General features: G+C 45.8%; 2 protein-coding genes across 3 annotated transcripts in view; both read right to left on the bottom strand.

Moving 5' to 3' along the window:
• Positions 1-1,481, bottom strand: part of CASS4 (Cas scaffold protein family member 4) — a 38,617-nt gene extending 37,136 nt beyond the window's left edge. Inside the window, exon 1 of the mRNA XM_060620839.3 lies at positions 114-1,481. Coding sequence (XP_060476822.1) covers positions 114-149 — 36 coding nt within the window. The 5' untranslated portion in view covers positions 150-1,481. The remainder of the gene's footprint in view (positions 1-113) is intronic.
• A 5,044-nt stretch (positions 1,482-6,525) lies between these two features.
• CSTF1 (cleavage stimulation factor subunit 1) lies at positions 6,526-19,353 on the bottom strand. Of its 2 annotated transcripts, none has more exons than XM_078443927.2 (6): positions 19,261-19,353; positions 15,670-15,870; positions 13,453-13,730; positions 13,104-13,301; positions 11,901-12,291; positions 6,526-8,723 (listed from the first exon to the last, which is right to left on the bottom strand). In XM_078443927.2, the coding sequence occupies exons 2-6, from the start codon at positions 15,836-15,838 to the stop codon at positions 8,464-8,466; spliced, it is 1,296 nt and encodes a 431-aa protein (XP_078300053.1). In that variant the 5' UTR covers positions 15,839-15,870; positions 19,261-19,353; the 3' UTR covers positions 6,526-8,463. The 2 variants fall into 2 exon arrangements, with proteins under 2 accessions (XP_078300053.1, XP_078300052.1); XM_078443926.2 differs by lacking the exon at positions 19,261-19,353 and adding an exon at positions 19,086-19,185.
• Between the last annotated feature and the right edge of the window lie 25 nt (positions 19,354-19,378).

Genomic DNA, 19,378 nt, shown 5'->3' with positions numbered 1-19,378 from the left:
CTAGTATTCACCCTTCGACTTCATCAGAAACTTGGAACTAAAGTCGGTCATTGTCCTTAACCATAACTGGTTGTTTGGTGAACTGCCCATCCGAACGGCCCCCCGTCACTCACCCTGGGCGTGCCATCCATGATCTCTGCTCCCTTCATGCTGGTGTGAAACAGCTCCCGTGAGCTCTCTGGCTGATATCTCTGGCTTCAGAGGAGGGATTATGCAATGTCACTGCATGCCTTGGGCTGGTTCTCAGAAACTGAATTCTATGGAGCTATCTGACAACACGGGAAATTGTCACAACGATTCTCCCAGCAGGCAAACTTTCTGCAAAGCGCGATAAGAGTAAAACGAAAGGGCTGACGGAGAGGGGACAGAAATCCAGGCCACACTCACTCTTCGATGCCTGGCATCTCATTTGGTCTATAAGTAGAGAGTGTCACACATTTGCTATGTGAAACCACAAACGAAGAAAAAAAAATACTCTTCTGCTTTGTAGGGTGAAGTTCCTACTTTCAAAGCTCGGCGTCGGAACGCTCTGCATTCTCGTCCCACAAACACTGTGAACAACTCCCACCCGACACACCAAGCTCGTTTTCCTGACGAGAGGCCCCTAGGACAAATTTGTGACCATGGTGGCTGTCTCTTTCTTCCTGCTTTCTAAACTCGTCCTGCGAACAGCCGGGAGAAAACAAGCCAAGGGGAATGCCTTAAAGGACCTGGTCCCAGCACATCTCTCCTCGGAGGCACGGTCCTCCGTGCTCTCACCCCATACCCACCCCACCTCCTGCTCTTTGCTCACAAAGCTTCACCATGAACATCCCCTGGGTGCTGACTCTGTACCAGGGCTGTGCTGAGCACCTCTCAGTACAATTCTCTTATCTCTGAAATCTCATCCACCCACCGTCTGAACTTGAAGCCACACCGCGAATTCGTGCAGCTCAACACTGCTTGCTCGGTCTTTCTACTTTCCCTGAATTCCTCAACGTTGAGGGAAGACATATACGGGGAGGCAGACTCCTTGCGGGGCACATTCACGTTGTTACTTCATTTAAACAGACTGGCACCCGTTCTTCCGAGCCTGCCTCAGGTAGCACCTCCGACGGGTGGTGTCTCCCATTGCTACCTTCCTGCAAGTGCTGTGCTCACTGCCTGGGCTGCGTGGCACCCACTGCTGAGCAGTCAGTCCTCACGAGTCTGAGCACCAGGAAGGGTTTACTTGTGGACACGGCCGACTGATTTCTGGCTGAGACAATCCATGTTTTAAATTGGCATCGTTGTTGGAAGTTAACTTCCGGGGCCGAGTAACTGACGTGTTGCAGATGGGAGCAGATCACAGGGAGGGAACAGTGACCCCGCAGAATGAGGACGAACTGACTTAGCGACAAGTTCAAGGCGGAGATCCCAGGAGGAGAAGGCAGAGACTGGAGGATGGGGAGTAATTTAGGGAAGTCTTCATGGGGAAGGCAAGATGTGAGAGGCGGGGGCAGATCAGGGTAGAGTGTTCCTAGCTGTAACACCATGAATATGCAAAAAAAAAAAAAAAAAAAGAGAGATGGAATTAGCAAGTTCCATTTAAGGAAAGCAAGCAGATTCAGAGGAAAGAGTAATGAGTCATAAGGGCTGAAGTTATGAATGACAGACAGCCTGGACTAGCAGAAGGACTTTATCTTATTATTTGTAGGTAAGACAAAGAAATCGTTAACACAGTACTATCGCAATGCATATAGCTAGTCATATTTGTCAGGCAAAGGCTCTACAAAATGGCAGATGATTGGGGCGCCTGGGTGGCGCAGTCGGTTAGGCGTCCGACTTCAGCCAGGTCACGATCTCGCGGTCCGTGAGTTCGAGCCCCGCGTCAGGCTCTGGGCTGACGGCTCGGAGCCTGGAGCCTGGAGCCTGTTTCCGATTCTGTGTCTCCCTCTCTGTCTGCCCCTCCCCCATTCATGCTCTGTCTCTCTCTGTCCCCAAAAAAAAATAAAATAAAAAAAAAAAAATGGCAGATGATTTCCATGTGGTTGAATGTGAATCTGGGCATTTTTCTTGGGTATGCCTCTTCGCCCCTGCTTTCTTCTGGCCCTACCTGCGCCTCTGTGCTGGTGGGCACGGGCCGGGCAGCATCTCGAGTAAGGAACATGGAGGCACTACTGAGCTAAGGCTGAGGTTCGTGTCTCCAGGGTGGGAATCTATTAACCTAAACTTGGTGCTTCCATGTATATTTAGATGTTATTATGTTATGATTCTGTTTCAAAAAGTCCCAGGGGCGCCTGGGTGGCTCAGTCGGTTGAGCGTCCGACTTTGGCTCAGAGATCATGATCTCGCGGTTTGTGGGTTCCAGCCCCGCGTTGGGCTCTGTGCTGACAGCTCGGAGCCTGGAGCCTGCTTCTGATTCTGTGTCTCCCTCTCTCTCTGCCCCTCCCCCACTCGTGCTCTGTCTCTCTGTCTCTCTCTCTCTCAAAAATAAATAAATGTTAAAAAAAATTTTTTTAAGTCCTTATCCTTCACAGATATATACAGAGATATTTATGGATAAAAATCCAAGATCTGCTTCAAAATAACTCAAGAGAGGGGAAAGTGGATAGAGGTATAGATAAAATAAGATTGGCTATGAGTAGCAAATTGGGGAATCTGGGTGATGGCTACATGCAAATTCATTGTACTGTGCTGCTGACATTGAATTAAAAAATTAAAGCTTTATTAAGATATAATTCACATACCACAAAATTCATCCTTCTAAAGAGCACAATTCAGCGTCTTTTAGTATATTCAGGTTGTGCAATCATTACCATTCTCTAATTTGAGAATATTTCATTGCCCTAGAAAGAAAACCCATACCCATTGGTGGTCACTCCTCAGTCCCCTGTACCCTGGGGACCTGGCAACCATTGTTTTACTGGATGATTGATTCTTGCATATATTTGAAAGAAAGCAAGAAAGGATGGACAAACTTGTTTAAGGTCATGCAGTGATGTGACTGAGGCAGAATCCAGACTCAAGTCTCTTAGAAAAAAGGTAGACTTCACACCTGGTCCAGTTTGAACTGTTCCCACCACCTTGGCAAACTTCTTCTCAATACTGAAGGGCTGACCTGGAGTTCCCAATGCAGATTGGAATGCTGTGATTTGCATTTCCTCCTCCTCCTCCTCCTCCTCCTCCTCCTCCTCCTCCTCCTCCTCCTCCTCCTCCTCTTCTTTTTGGAAAAACCTAAATTAAAAAAACAGAATGTAGGGGCACCCAGGTGGCTCAGTCGGTTGAGCGTCCCACTCTTGGTTTTGGCTCAGGTCATGATCTCACGGCCATAAGACTGAGCCCGTGTTGGGCTCCACACTGGGTGTGGAGCTTGCTTAAAATTCTCTGTCTCTCTGGGGCGTCTGGATGGCTCAGTCGGTCAAGCATCCGCCTTTGGATCAGGTCATGATCTCCGGGTTCGTGAGTTTGAGCCCCGCATGGGTCTCTGTGCTGACAGCTCAGAGCCTGGAGCCTGCTTTGGAGTCTGTCTCCCTCCCTCTTTGCCCCTCCCCTGCTTGCTCTCTGTCTCTCGAAAATAAATAAATGCTAAAAAAAAAAAAAAAAAAAGATTCTCTTTCTCCCTCCCCACTGCTCTAACAAAACAAACAAACAAACAAACAAACAAACAAACAAAAAGAAGGAAGACACAAAAGCCATAGATTTGATCCTGAAATGAAACAGACTCACTCCTACCTGGATACCTAGTGTAGTATTTTGTGAATGAGGGCCTGGCTTCTCAGTTTGGTGTTTTGTCCTGTCATTTTTCTGAATGAAAGCCCTTAGACGTTCGTATTTACTTAAGGCAAATGCATCCTTCTGTGCACAAACGTTGCAAGATTTCACTATTCTGGGAAATTGGGTGGCTTTCGTAATATCCCACTGACTGCAGGTTGAAACAACTAGAGAGTTCAAGGGAACCAAGTATGAGAGACTCTAATGAGGTAATTTTTCCCCCTTAAAAAATGCTACTGAGAACAGTATTTTGGATGAATTTTCTCCTCAAAGCGTAGGGTGTCTGATCACTTCACTCCTAGAGCTCCTAATAAATGTGCAGGAAGGAAGACTGCTTTTGTACATGGACTGTTGTTTGGTATGCCTTATACTGTTTTCACATGAACCTTTAGCTATCAAGCTCCTTGACGGTAGTCTTTGAATGCTAGGCACTCAGTACCTGACTTTTTTTTTTTTTTTTTTTTAATGTTTATCTATTTTGAGGGTGGGGGAGGGACAGAGAGAGACGGAGAGGGAGAATCCCAAGCAGGCTCTGCACTGTCAGCGTGGAGCCCGACACGGAGCTTGATCCCGTGAACTGCGAGATCATGACCTGAACCCAAATCAAGAGTCTGATGCTTAACCGAGCCACCCAGGCACCCCAATACCTTACTTTTTAAAGTGCAGCTGGACACCAGGTGAACAACATCCAGATCATTAAAGGCTTGGCAGGAAATGTCAGACTGCACGGCTTTAAAATCATCTGATAATCCAGTAAGTTGTAACCTCATGAAGATACCTCTAATACAGCTCTTTTCGTCAAAGTAGAATTTCATCAATTGTCACCAAATTCAGCTAAATTCCCTAACGTACAGATAAAACAGGGAAGGCTGGGATTCTACAGCTCCAGTAATTGTCAGTGCTGACTCAGTTTAATAACCTAAATCTTGAGGGGCACCTGGGTGGCTCAGTCTGTTGGGCGTCCGACTTCGGCTCAGGTCATGATCTCGCGGTCCGTGAGTTCGAGCCCCACGTCGGGCTCTGTGCTGACAGCTCAGAGCCTGGAGCCTGCTTCGGATTCTGTGTCTCTTCCTCTCTCTGCACCTCCCATGTTCATGCTCTCTCTCTCTCAATAATAAACAAACATTAAAAAAAATTAAAAAAACCCAAAAAACCTAAATTTTGACCCCTAGGTTGAGAGGGAAAAGGAACCAGAGCAAGACTTGAGAAACAGGATGCAAAGGAAACGCTGCAGGTGTCGAGGTGCCGCTGGGGGGAAGGCCGGGTGCTAACAGGGAGCACCGGAAAACCCAGGGCAGAAAATGGTGCCCCAGGATAAGGCCTCATGGTGGGGTGAGCAGCCAGAATGCGAAGAGTAAATTCACCAAAGGGTGAGTGGGAAAGAGGCTTCACAGATTAGAATGCCCGCCAAGTGAGTTGGAAGGCGGAGAAAAGCGCCCAAAAAAGGCCAAGGGCATGAAGAATGAACGCTATAGAAATGACCATTTTCCCGAAGGTTTTGTTGTTTCAATCCACCGGGTCACTTCCTAGTCTCTGTCCTCGGTCCCGTTTGAGATCTTCACATCGGACACACTCACGTATCGTGCGTCTGAGAATTCCAAGTCTCCAAGTGCGACTCTAGTTTCTACTGCTTCTCATCACGGCGGCTGTTTCCTCACATACTGGATTATGAACCCCTGATTCTTAGATCTGTATCTGAGAGAACGGAGGCCTGGGGGAAAGAGGTGTTCCTCCTTAAATTGTGCTGGCTTCTTTCTGTCAGGTGTCTTTGGCCACCGTCAATGGGAGTTGCTTTAAATTCTCAGCTTGCTTTTCTCCAAGCCACATAGGTAGTGTGAGTCGTTCCCACCTTACTTCACCTTACTTGGACAAATAGTTTATAGATGGGATTCTCGTTAAGATCTGCCCCACAAACCTGAGCCAGCATCCAGGCAGGCAGGTGTCCTCTTTCCTGGAGGCAGGGCTTTTGGCAAGTTCACCCTTTGGAGGGTAGGGGGTACCTTTTGGGTTCTGGGTTCTGGGTACCTTTCTTTCTAGGTCTTGATCAAAGCTCCCACCTTGTGGTCAGAGCTCAGGAATCATTAGGCTCTAGGGGAGTGACAAATGCCCTTGGTTCAGCTGGATGCCCCATCGGTCCTGATGGTCTAGATTTGTGGGTTTTGGTTGTTTCTGCCTCTCAGGAACTGCCTGAGAAATTCTTGCTAGCTCAGCCATCTATTTAGAGATTAAAAATAAATTCTAAACAGGTATGTATTGAAAGGGCTCTCTAGAGTATCTGGTCCACTGTATTTTCAGAAACAGAAGTCTTCCCCCAAATCTGTTTGTATCTTGCTGTGTTTAAAAAAAAAAAAAAAAAAAAAAAAAAAAAAAATCACTTCATTGATTGAGTGCATGTTGGGGATGATTTTGATTAAGCACTTTAATCACAGAAAAGGAAGCTGTGACATTGAAATGACTTGCCTTACTACCTAACATGTCGCTAATACAGCTGAGGCTATTCCCCTCATTGCCCTTCCGAAGGGAAACCAAAGTTTAAGGTAAAAGATTGGTTTCTTTGAATCATCATAAGAAATGGAATTATAAAGTTTTTAGATTTTAAATTTGTAGAGTAAAAGAGATACACAGCTAAAGGAGATCTGCTATAAAAATCGTACTTCTAGAATGAAACACTAAAAGAAGAGCATGAAGGTTTCCAGTCCAAAGTCATGATTGCTGTTGGAGAACACATGTTCAAATATTTAAACATTCAAAGCAAGGTCCAAAAAAAAAAAAAAAAAAAGGACTAGCTTTAAATTATCATCATATACAAAAAGTTTATTTTAGAAATCACATATCTTTAAAAAATAACATAGAAGTTCTAAGTTCCTATCATTCACCGTTTTTGAAAACCAGGTGTCACGTGGGACAGTTAATGACATGCTGAGGCCGAGTCCATGTAATATTCCCGGCATTCTTACCGGTTCAAAACATTGATGTGATTTTTAGAAGAAAAAATGTGTCTATTTTGGAAGCACAGAAAAGTATCTTGATCTTGTAGACAGAAGTCCTGAAACTTCGGATCCATGGCTGAGACTATTCCAGAAACTGGAAAAAGTAGGCATCATTATTTAAATTCACGAACAGTTAAAAAGACCCAGTGGCGCTTCAATCAGGAATGCCATGTGGTCATTCTAGCACGTGTGCTAGAGCAGAGGAATGCGGAACATGTTCAGCCTCTGCTGTAATTTCGTACGTTGAAAGCAAAAGAAAAGCCAGAAAAAGAAGTGAGGGCTTTTGGTCTGTAATTTCCTTATGGAACTGGTTATTCCTGTTCCTACTCAGCAGGTTTCTTCTCATCCTATAAAGGAGCACCCACAGTCACGTGCAAATACTGGAGAATCAGGACACAAAACAGAAATAAATCTAAACTCACTACAGACCGAAAAATACAGCTTTGGAAACCTGAATGAAAACAGATTTAACACATTAAGAATGCTTAAAAAGGTTTCACAGGCCAAAGAGGTGAAATGATCCTTAAGGAGGATGACTAACACAGAATTTTTAGGCAATAAACTTCAGAAGATTTGAAAGTTCCTGTAAAATGAAACAATCAATCTATTTAGTATTTTTATCAACTGACCCTAGATTATATTTCTAGGTATTCCTACCCAGAGCATGAGGTATTTGCACTTGGGGATAAATATAAACCAAAGTCTATCTGGCAGAGGGGAGGTTAGGGTCCCCTCACCTAGCTTGAGCTGAATCCAGACAAATACTGTCACTTTCTAAATTAGAAAGTTTCAAGAAAAACCTCGATCAAGATTTAATTGCAAAAATCTTACAAGCACATAGCTGCCACGTGCATCCGCGACGAGTAGTGAATGATTCATGCTGAAGAGAACTGAAAAATAAGATTTGAAATTATGTAAGAACAAAGTCAATCAATAGTAATCATCTGTGAAATAAGCTACGGTCGGAGAGCAGCAGCGGGCTCACCGAATTTTGATTAGATTGGCTTTATCTTCAATTACGTTTTCCATCCGCTGGTAATAACCTTACCAGAAATATTTGCTGAAGAGAAGCATTGCGGGCAATGAAAGGAGAATGCGGGAGGTACGACGAAAGATACGTTTCCTAGAAATCTTCGGGAAAAACTGGCCATTAATTTTATTGACGTGAAAAAGGTAGAACACTAAAGTTGCAGATCTGAGCTTTATTATCAGAATGGTATCATTTCAGGAGAGGACTGATGGATTCTCTAAACTGGTTTTAACACGGCACGACGCTCTGGATTCTCAGAGCTGCAGGCCTACCTACCTGCCAAAATGTGTCCTGAAAAGAAAGACACAAAGAGGGTGTGTGCAGAAGAGGCACAGAAGTCGACAGAACCACCGGATGAAAATCCCTCACGACAGATCCACTGGAGATCGAGAAAGCACTTGAAAACTCTACCTTTCCTCAAATGATCAAGAGATTCAAGAGAAGTGGCAAGTCCTGTATTTACAAAACCGATGAAAGTCACACTGTGATCATCAGTGAATGCAGAGCAACCGCACGGATCTGCGTTTCCCACTTTTCCCACCATGATTCCGCATCAAGGTAAAAAAAGATTCTTTCGTACAAATCCAAGGACGGAGGGGTGGCGGCACAACCGCCAGATGGCGCGGTGACTTACTACCGAAGCTGGTGACGGGACCCGGTGGGGGCAGGGGCACAGTCCTCGAGAAAAGAACCCCGGGCAAGGAAGGCGGGCTAGTCCGTGGTGGATCGCCGGTACCAGAACCGGGCTCGGAAGTCGTCGCTGCACGTCATGAAGCCGGGGTTGGTGGGCGAGTGCACTATGCAGCGCACGATGTTGTTGTGGCCCAGGGAGAGCAGGTTCCGACGCTCGGCGGTGCGGGAGTCCCAGCAGCACAGACTGATGGTCCGCTCGTCCGGCAGCAGCACGTAGTCCTCGGTGTGGTTGAACACGGCCTGCGTCCGGTGCACCTGCCGCCCGCTCAGGCCGGCCCCTGCGCGGACACGAGAGGTTAAGGGTCAGAGTGGCAGGGCTGGCTCCCCAGGGCTACACTTTAGACCCTCACACTGCCGTCCTTCTGTTCGTTACCCTGTCGATGTAAAAACGGCGTCTTAAAACAGAAGTAATACGCATTTATCGTATAATTTTGGAGCCTCCAAGGAAGCATGCAGAAATAAATCGCCACCGACCTACCACCTGAGGCAGCCGACTCCGTCAACGTCCCGACGTACTTCCAGGCACAGGGACGTCTTAAGAAAAAAAAATACAGGGGCGCCCGGGGGGTGGGGGGGGCTCAGTTGGTCGAGCGGCCAACTTCGCTCGTGGTTCGGGAGTTCGAGCACCACACTGGGCTCGCTGCTCTCAGCACAGAGCCCGCTTTGGATCCTGTGTCTCCTCCCCCTCAGTCCCTCCCCCGCTTGTGTTCGCTCTCTCTCAAAAAGAAATAAAACATTAAAAAAATAATAAAAAATAGAAAATTGGTGCCGTGTCATATAGGTCATTTCTGTCATAGTTTAAACCAACTTTTCATTAGGTACATTTTTCTGTGTTTTTTACTGGCCGCAAAATACACCACCATCTGGAAGCACCCTTACTATTTAGTAATTCTTTTCCTGCTAGAGGCATCTGGTTGCAAGTTATGCTGACAAATTCTTTATGCTGAACATACTATTTCCTCAGGATTAAATTCCTAGAACAGAATTGCTGGGATGTCTGAACGCCCGCTCTCCAGAAAGAAGCTCTAGGCTTTTTTATGACCGTGAAAATACAGACTTTATGTTTAAAATATCATATAAAGTCTAAAAAGAACAACTGCCTGATAATTCTACACCCAGAGTCAGTATTTCGATGAATCCTTTCTAAATATCTCTGTAAATACCTCTGTATTCTGTAATCGGAGCTCACATCACATGCTATTTTGATACAGCCGTGCAGCAGAGATCTATAAAGATGGAATACGGCTTAATGGATAAGGAGAGAGGCGCTGGCATCACATCTGGGCTCAACACTTACTAGTGACGTGAACACGGACACATTACGTAGCACCTTTAAGTCTTACCTTTCTCTTCCGTTCTCTGGGGGACAGTTACAGCACCAACCCACACGATGTCGCGAGGACTGGCGTGAGGGCACATCCAGTGGCATACGTGCTCACAAATGTTCCTGTGTTTGTTTTTAAGGGCCGCACGCTGTGAAAAGGACGCGTGACAAGAGTGCCCTCGGTGCTTTCTGGTGGACACTTCTGCTGTCTCTAACGCTCCCCTCTTCGAGACTATGTTGGGACGGACATCTTTCTACGTGTGCGTGGGCATACCTGCCAGCAATCTTTTTAGGCTGAATTGCTAAGAGTCCAAAATATATACGTATGCTGAAAAATATGATTCATGACACCAACCCCCCTTTAGAAGGTTTCCAATCAGCACTCCTTAACAACGAAGTATGTAACTTCCCCAAATGTTGTTCAATACGAGAGAGTATCAACCTTTTAAATTCCTACCATCTGGGGAATACAAAAAGATACTCTGACGTGCATTTCTTAGGTCTGTAGAACTGATGGTCATCTCTCTCTCCTTGAGCTCACTGCCCAGTGTCTGGCAGGTGTCTGTTACACGTGCTACACGGTGTCCCTAGCTCAGCATTTTATTTAGTCTTCTGAATTAATTTCTCACACTGAAATTTCTAATGCTCGATAGCTTTTCTTTTTCCTTCAGTATTTCAAAAACCCACTGAATTCTAACTAAACGTTAAAACTGGAAACGCAGACCTAAACATGCTGGCATGATGGGCTCTTAGCCTGTGAGTTAGAAAACAAGGAATTTGCGTATCGATTCACTATAATCTCACTTTAAAATCAAACCCCAATTCTCTGCCAAAGCAAACCAGGCGGCCCCACAGAAGCATAAAACATTCTGCCGTTCACAGGACAAAGCAAACGTAAGAAATGCTGTGAGAATCTGGCGCGTGCCCTGCACACACATCACACCCGGACGGCGGCTGTTACTGCTGAAGATGGAGACGGCCCGCCCACTTTTACTTTGACCGCTTTTGCATCTTCTTTTTGCAACAAGCACGCAGCCCTTTAACAGTAATAATTAGCGGAAGGTTTCCAAAAGAGCTGCCTACAGAAGCGTTTCTACAAAGGACCAAGAATGAGGACGAAACTGACGCTTCCTAAGACCTGCTAGCCGTATGGTCTGTGTCAGAGCCAGAGAGGGACGGCAGGAAGCAAAGTGTCCCCGGGAGACGGATGTGAGGTGGATGATGCTGCACCCTGGTGGCTCCGACGTCCCCGCCTCTTCAATCTTCTCTAAAAGGAGAAGCGACTGCCGTAACAGCTGAGCCCTTACGACGGCGTGGCTTTCTTTCTTTAAAAATTTTTTTGATGTTTATTTTTGAGAGACAGAGACAGAGAGAGAGGGAGACACAGAATATGAAGCAGGCTCCAGGCTCTGAGCTGTCAGCACAGAGCCCGACGCGGGGCTCGAATCTCAAATCCACGAACTGTGAGATCATGACCCGAGGTGAAGTCAGATGCTTAACCGACTGAGCCACCCAGGCGGTCCTGGTGGTGTTTTCTTGTAGAGTTTTAAAGTTCTGGTTATGGTGATTTTAGTGTGGGACACAAACATCTCACAACAGAGGAAACTAGTTGAACTTTCCTGGAGGTTTGCTACCAAACAACAGCCTTTGCTGCCCCGAGGAACAGAAGAATTAGACAATATTTTGACAACATTCATTACCAAGTAACTGTCAGGGTAGCTGTGCTCTCTTACGAACAGGCCTAGATGGTCCCTCTCCGCCTTCCTTCCCTAATGTGTACACTCACTGAGATCTACTGACTCCGCCTTTTCTCTGGACTGCTTTTATGTTTCTGAGGGAAAAGGGCAGACCACTGGTCTACAAACGGACCACCAGAGTCTCAATCTTACTGGCATAGACTCACATCTAGTTGAAGCTGTGACGTACTGAGAAGAACACAGTTCAGAAACTAAGGTTCTATTTCCAGCTCTTACCAACTGTAGCCTTGGCTAAACTACTTAACCTCTAAGCTTTGCTTTCTTACCTAAAAGAGGTGTAACATCTGCCTTGCTCAACGCATACATTTATCGTGTGGCTCTCTTCTGGAAGCCAGAAAATGCTACAGAAGAGGTAATAGCAACTTTTCACGTACCTGTGTATCTGACCAGTGTTCGTCCTGTTGATATCTCCCAAAGTTTAGCTACGGAGTCTTTTCCACTGGAGAGAATGTACTTGGAATTTTTGGAGAAAATGGCAGAACAAACTTCAGCACCGTCGTGCGCCTTCTCAAAGGTTGTGATGCATCGATTCGAGACACCATCCCACAGCTTGATGCAGCCGTCCTTGCTACCGGTTACATACATGTTGGCGCTGGGATTGTAATTAACGGAGCATATAGCATCGGTGTGTTGATCTTGAGGATTGCAAGAGACAAAACACTGAAACGTGTTGATATCATAAAGCCGAAGAGTAGGATGCTGAGTCCCAACGAGTATAAAGTCTCCGGAAGGATGAAAAGAGATCGAGCGTAGCATTTCAGCTTCCTGTTAGGACAGACACATTAAGCGGCTGGTGAATAATTAAATGCAGAGAAAATGTGGAAAATATCTGGTTGACGGAGAGAATACATAAAACAACGATCAGATGTTACAAGGCAGAAGAAGGAACGACGAACTTTGTAAAATACGTGAAGGTATCATTTGAACAGAGATTTTAAAAACCAGCTACTGGTGGGATTATATTCCCAGAACCGTGGAAGTGAGCTTCGTCATTTGCAAACGAGCACCGGGAGAACTCAGAATGGAGCATCATCAAGCTAGGATAGTTTCACACGTTAACGAGTGAGGATAAACACAACTTGTACGTGTGGACAGCTTCTTTAATCTGTCCTACGGCTCCAAATACTGAGTAAAAAACTCAGTTCAATTACTAAAAGGTGGAAGCCACTACTAAAACATTATTATTTCTTTACTGCACACTCAAAATATCACTTTTGCAGTATCGCTTTTCCAGTAAACGTCTGAGAGTTTCAACTGAATAATTTTTTGATTCCCGTTGAGTTACACTTCGGTGAAGTGACTGTTTCACCTTTAAACAGGGATCTGTGACTTTGAAAGAGTGACACAGGTTCTGAGCCCCTGCTGCATAAACTGTGACCAGAGAAAGTGGGTGCGTGACAGCGTGGGAACCACGGGCCAACGCACTGATTCCCGTGCCACCTGCAGCACGCGTCCTTGCAGCTGCTTCGTTTTGTAAGATGATCCCTGAGGCTACTTTAAGAACAGGAACAGTCATACAATAAGTGCTCTTTGCTTTTAAGAAGAAACTGGATAGCTCCTTTCTAAACATTCCTAACCTGAATGTACTTGAAGGCTCTTTTTGCAGATGGTTTGGAATAATCAAACAACTTCAGAGTATAATCCCTGGAACCAGAGGCAAGGATCTGTTCTGTTGGGTGGAAAGCGAGACATGTGACTTCATCCACGTGGTCATAAAGCGTTCGGATCACTGGGTGGTTTTCCATGTTCTGTTGTGCAGTCTCATTCATCATGACCTAGACCAACGAGAAAAGAGATGCTCAAAGGGCAAAATCGGACTCAAAGCCCCCGATTATGCTAAGTTAAAGCTGGTCTAAACTAGTCTCTCACTCTCCCGACGAGCAGCGAGCGAAAGACAGACAGTACGTACGTTGCTGGGATTTTTACCTCTATTGGCATGGCACTCTTGGCCAACATTCTTTCCGTGTCAAGTATCTTGATGGAAGCATCGGCAGATCCGGTGGCTATTAACTGCCCGTCTCTGCTGTAGGTGGCTACACGGCAGGGGCCTTTGTGGGATGTGACATAGCACGTTTCGTACTCTGAAGCCTCTGGGGACATAGTTTGGACGTCGGCATCAAATTCCAGGTCAATCCCCGTGCCAGGGGCCACTGTATCTGAACGACCAATTGCATACTGAACTGCAGTATCGTCGTTTTCCATTCCTGAAATGAACCAAAATTAAGTGTGTGCAAAAATGTCATTTTAAAAAGCCAAGACAAAATTCTGGATCCAAACTGGGAAAGATGTTGGCCAAGATCAACTTACTCTGTCTTGGAGTGGCCTGACACTTAACCCTTCACAAAATTATGTATATGTCAACCCGGGTGTATGTTCAGTGACAACACTGTAGGCAATAGAACATTGACTGCGGAAGGTCAGGCTCAATAGGTCACGTCACCTCCCCCTGTTTTTTTGCTTCCAAAATTTTCTACTGTAACTACGACTACAGAAACTCAAAAAAAGCAGTTCTATAGTTAAGCTGCCCATTTTTTCTCGTTCTGAATTTTAATATTTTTAGTGCTGAGATCTGTTAGTAGCAGCTCTGGGGCTCATTAAGACAGATACACTGTTAGCACTAACATTAGTGAAATGTAGTTGAAAGACTGTTGATATTTAAATAAACAAGTTTTTCAAGAAAATGCATTTTAAATTGAAAAATAACTTCATGTACCGTATAAACAGTATGAGTATGTTTATTAGTATAAGAAAAATTAGGAATAGAGATGAACACAAAAATGACCTTGTATTAGATTACTCAGAGATAATTACTGTTAAAATGGTGGGATGAATTCTTCTGGACCTTTCTCCATGCACAGTTGTTACAATTCTTGCAACAAAAATAGAACCAAACCATATGACATGTTGTAACTTACTTGTTCATTTACTCAAACAGAATAAAAATCTGGCCAGTGTAATTTTTATCTACATGGTGTGGTTGGACCCGATTTGAGGATACAAGAACATTCACAACGAATTTCTTATCGTTGGATATTTCAGTTGTTTTTGTTTTATTTCCTCGGAACAAATTCTCAAAACTGGCATTGCTAGGGGCACCTGGGTGGCTCAGTTGGTTAAGCGTCTGACTTTGGCTCAGGTCATGATCTCACAGCTCATGAGTTTGAGTCCCACATCGGGCTCTGTGCTGACAGCTCAGGGCCTGGAGCCTGCTTTGGATTCTTCCACTCTTTGGAGCCTCTCTCTCTGCCCCTTCCCCGCTTGTGCTCTGTCTCTCTCAAAAACAAACATGAGAAAACATTGTTTTTTTTAATTAAAACAAAACAAAACAAAACAAAACAAAACACCATGGGGCGCCTGGGTGGCTCAGTCGGTTGTGTCTGACTTTGGCCTAGGTCATGATCTCAACGTTCACAAGTTCGAGCCCCGCCTCAAGCTCTGTGCTGACAGCTCAGAGCCTGGAACCTATTTCAGATTCTGTGTGTCCCTTGCTCTCTGTGCCCCCCACCCCCCAACTCTGTCTCTTTCTCTCAAAACACTGTCTCTTTCTCTCAAAAATAAACATTAAAAAAAATTAAAAAAAAAAAACCCATAAAAACTGGCATCGCTAAGTCAAAGGGTACAAACATATTGGGATGTCTATATTTTACAGAGTGCTTTCTACAGCCCAGGCAAGCACCAGGATGTACTGTTGAACGAGACAGAGATCCTGATGTTTACTGCACGTGCTGTCCTTTCTTGGGGAAGGTGCAGACGTGTGGGAAACACACGTCTGAAACAATGAAGTACATTTCAGAGAGTGATTCTGTCACGAAGGAAATGGGGTTGTTGTTGTAGAATAACTGGGGAGGTCTGGGGAAGATAGCGGGTTATTTTCAAAAAAGTGAAAAGGACTCTGAGATGACATGTGAGTTGAAATCTGCAGTCAATAAAACAATGACAGAATGTTGCAGATAATTCTCATAGAGATCCTGGGGCTACAGCCGGTTTGAAATCTTCACAATCTGGGGTTTGCTTACCCTTTCAGTACCTACCACTGTACCTGACAGATACTGGGCACTAAGACTGAACAAAAACCATCGGGAAAAATTCTGATCGCGAAGACCTCTGGAACCTTGTCAAGGAGTCCACGCGTCCCCAAGCTACCTAGTTTGATGAGATGTAGGAGCTGCTCTGAGGGCGCACAGACGGACTGCGGCTTGATTTCGTTGATGAGGCCATTAGCGATGCTAATATAGCCATCGTAGAGCAGCTGGCTGATGATCAGCTTGTACAGCTGCTGGCGGTCCTTCAAGCCCACTTTGGTTCTGTACATCTCGGAGAAGACGAAGACAATCTCCGTGGCAGCTGCAAGAGGAGAAAACAGGGATGGTGAAGGGCAGAGGCACCGGTAAATCACGGAAGCCACGCAGCAGTCCGGGCAGACTGGCGGGGCTTCCGTCCCGGCCCTGCTGGTTACATCATCTTCAGTCAGTGACCTCGTTCCTCCGAGGTCAGGTTCCTCAGCTGTCAAGCACGTTAGCGAAGGTAAAAACAGATGGCACGTGCGGAGCATTGAGCACAGTAGCACACAGAAATTACTCAAATCGCACCAGCAACTATTTACAGAACTTCTTTTCATCAACTATTCTCTGTCATACTACCCACCTGCCACTTTTATTCTATTCTGCTATCCCAGAATCTTCTGTTTCTTCTGTTAAGAAAACACCGACTGGTTTTTGCAGTAGGGAAGATGGCTACTATTGTTGAATGCCTAGACATTACTGTTTCCACCAGGTAAGCTGTATGTTCACTAATGTCAGCTATGTTTTGTTTTGTTTTTTTTTTTTTAAGTTTATTTATTTGAGAGAGCAGAAGCAGGGGAGGGGCAGGGAGAGAGAATCCCAAGCAGGACTCAAGATGCAGTGCTCAATCTTGCAACTGTGAGATCATGACTCGAGCTGAGATCAAGAGTCGGACAATTAACAGACTGAGCTATCCAGGCACTCTGAGTTATGTTCATTCTTTTTTTTTGCTTTTTAAAGTTTTTTTTTTGGGGGCGCCTGGGTGGCTCAGTCGGTTAAGCGGCCGACTTTGGCTCGGGTCATGATCTCGCGGTCCGTGGGTTCAAGCCCCGCATCGGGCTCTGTGCTGATGGCTCAGAGCCTGGAGCCTGTTTCAGATTCTGTGTCTCCCTCTCTCTCTGCCCCTCCCCTGTTCATGCTCTCTCTCTGTCTCAAAAATAAATAAATGTTAAAAAAAATTTTTAAAGTTTTCTTTTTTTAACGTTTATTTATTTTTGAGAGAGACAGAGAGTGAGTGGGGGAGGGGCAGAGAGAGAGGGAGACACAGAATCCAAAGCAGGCTCCAGACTCCAAGCTGTGAGCACAGAGCCTGACGCAGGGCTTCAACCCATGAACTATGAGATCACGACCTGAGTGAAGTCGGCCGCTCAACCGACTGAGCCACCCAGACGCCCTGAGTTATGTTCATTCTTAAAGCATGTTTTAAGGTAACCGACTTTGTTAAATTATATAACTTAATTATATAGTAAATAAAAACATGAGGGCAAACAAGCCACCACGCTATGAAAACTAAATCAAGTTGAATGCTTGGAAAGATTCAAAAACAAATTGCTTAATAAAATATTGGCAAATAGGGTATAGCCAAAACGAGTATAAAAAACGGAAAGGGGTGCCTGGGTAGCTCAGTCAGTTAAGCATCTGACTCTCGATTTCAGCTCAGGGCATGGTTTCAGGGTTTGTGAGTTTCAGTCCTGCATCAGGCTCTGCGCTGACACTGCAGAGCCTGCTTGGGATTCTCTCTCCTCCCTCTCTCTGCCTCTCCCTGCTCACTCTCTCTCAAAATAAATAAACTTTAAAAAAAAAAAAAAAAAGGAAAAAAAGGGCAAAAACCTAAAGGACTGTGCACTTGGATTGGTTTCCAAGTTTTTAAGCTCTCTCTTATAAAGTAAAATGAAAACTGTAGATGATGGTTTCTGGTTTATGCAAAAAAAAAACAAAAACAAAAACAAAAACCTGCAACTGGTGGACAGTAGATAACTTTGACTTTCAAAAATCAATATTCGTATGTGTATGTGTGTCTGGACAGCTATCAGAAGGGCACGGGAGCCTGGGAACAGCAATAAAGAACAGAAGTCGAAGGCAGACAAGAAATTGGAAGTCAGAGTATAAGGCAGAGAGAGAGAGAGACAGTGTGGGGGGGATGAATACAAGAAAGGAGTAAGCAGTAACACCAGCACTGCCTGGTACTGCTGTGCTTTACAGGGACTGATTCTGGAAGGAGGAGTGTGTTATAGGAAAGAAGTGGGAAACCATGTTTTCTAACTCCCTCCGGAGAATAACTGGAGCTACTGATAATGAGAATAGCTAACATTTACTGAGCGTTCATTATGCTTTATCTCACTTAATCCTCAACACCATCCTGTAAGAGAAGCCCTGTGATCGTGTTAACGATGAGGAGGGAAAATAACTTGTTCAAGGTCCCACGACTAGTGCTTGCAGAAACCTGGACTAGAATGCAGGTGGTTTGACTCTAGAGACTGTGTGGTTCCTCACGACGACCTTTAGTGCTCCTTAAAAGCTTAATGACAAACTAGCTAAAATTAGACATTCAGGGTAGTGTATGACACCCATCACATAAACAACTAATACGCATTACCTCACTGAATACTCATCTAATCCTATTTTAGAGATAGGTAACACGAGGGCCAGAGAGGTTAACTTACATGGGATCAAAGAGCTTGTAAATAGCAAAGCCTGGATCTTTACTCCGGGTATTTGACCCCAGAGCTTGAGTCCTCTCCGTGCTGCACTGATGGGTGTTACTAACAACAGCTAACGTTTGTAAGCACTTGCCAGACACTGTGCTAAGCACTTTACAAGCATTAGGTCATTGAATGAAATCCTTCAAAGTATTCAAGCACATGTAGAAGCAAATGTATATAAATCTATGCTTGTGCAGACAGCACTAGGGCACGATAGAGATGATGAAATCGGCACAAATAAGTTAGGAAACTGAAAATAAAACGTGGCCGAGTAACTCGTCAAGTGGCCGCCAGGACTGCCCAGACCAGAGCCCAGAACTTAACCACTATTCTATCCCGTCTCTGCACTCATGCCAGGAGCATCACGGCGTGTACAAAGATTCAAAAAGAAAAGGCCGAGCCCCGCTTCTCAACTCTCACAGAACGTTCGCTCCCTGCGCTAGTAGGTGCCTAATTACCATCCCCAGTTTGCAGGCGAGGCCCGAGATCAGGAAGAACAGGACCTAGAAACTGTTTACACCCGGGAACTGGAAGGGGGGACCAGGGCGAGAACACAGACGCCCCCTCACTAGGCTCCGCCACCGTCCCGCCACAGAAGCGCACCAAGGATGGAGAGGGGGCGGGAGCGAGGCCTTGGAGGAAGAGGAAGGGGTGTGCAGGCCGAGCCCGGCAACTCAGGGGGCATGCCACCCCGCTCACTATCGGGCCTTCCCGCCGCGCTCGTCTTTCCGGGGGTCCCGTGAAGACCCCAGCGGACCGCACCAGCCGCTCTCCATGCATCCCAGCCCCCCAGTACCCGCTAGTCCGGCTCTCTCGGTCTCCCGCTCTCTCCCGGAAAAATGGAGGCACGAAATCTGTCCGATCGATCGCTCCGAGCGCACGTTCACTGCGCACGCGCACAGGGTGAGGCGCCGAGCGCTGCGCTATCGATCGGCCCCACTCTCGCCTGCCCTTCTCGCCATCTTACTTACTGGCGCGTTCGAGGGGTTCGTTAACCTCCTCCGACTTTATCTCTTGCGCAACAACGCTGACTGACGCCAAGGAAATGCTGTCTCGCTGACAAATGTCGGGTCCCGGAGGGCACCGCAG

The sequence above is a fragment of the Panthera onca genome, chromosome A3 (genome assembly GCF_046562875.1).
Source record: "Panthera onca isolate mPanOnc1 chromosome A3, mPanOnc1 haplotype 2, whole genome shotgun sequence".
NCBI classification, from domain to species: Eukaryota; Metazoa; Chordata; class Mammalia; order Carnivora; family Felidae; genus Panthera; species Panthera onca.
The sequence above is the reverse complement of the archived record's forward strand: the minus strand, read 5'-3'. Positions and strand labels throughout refer to the sequence as shown.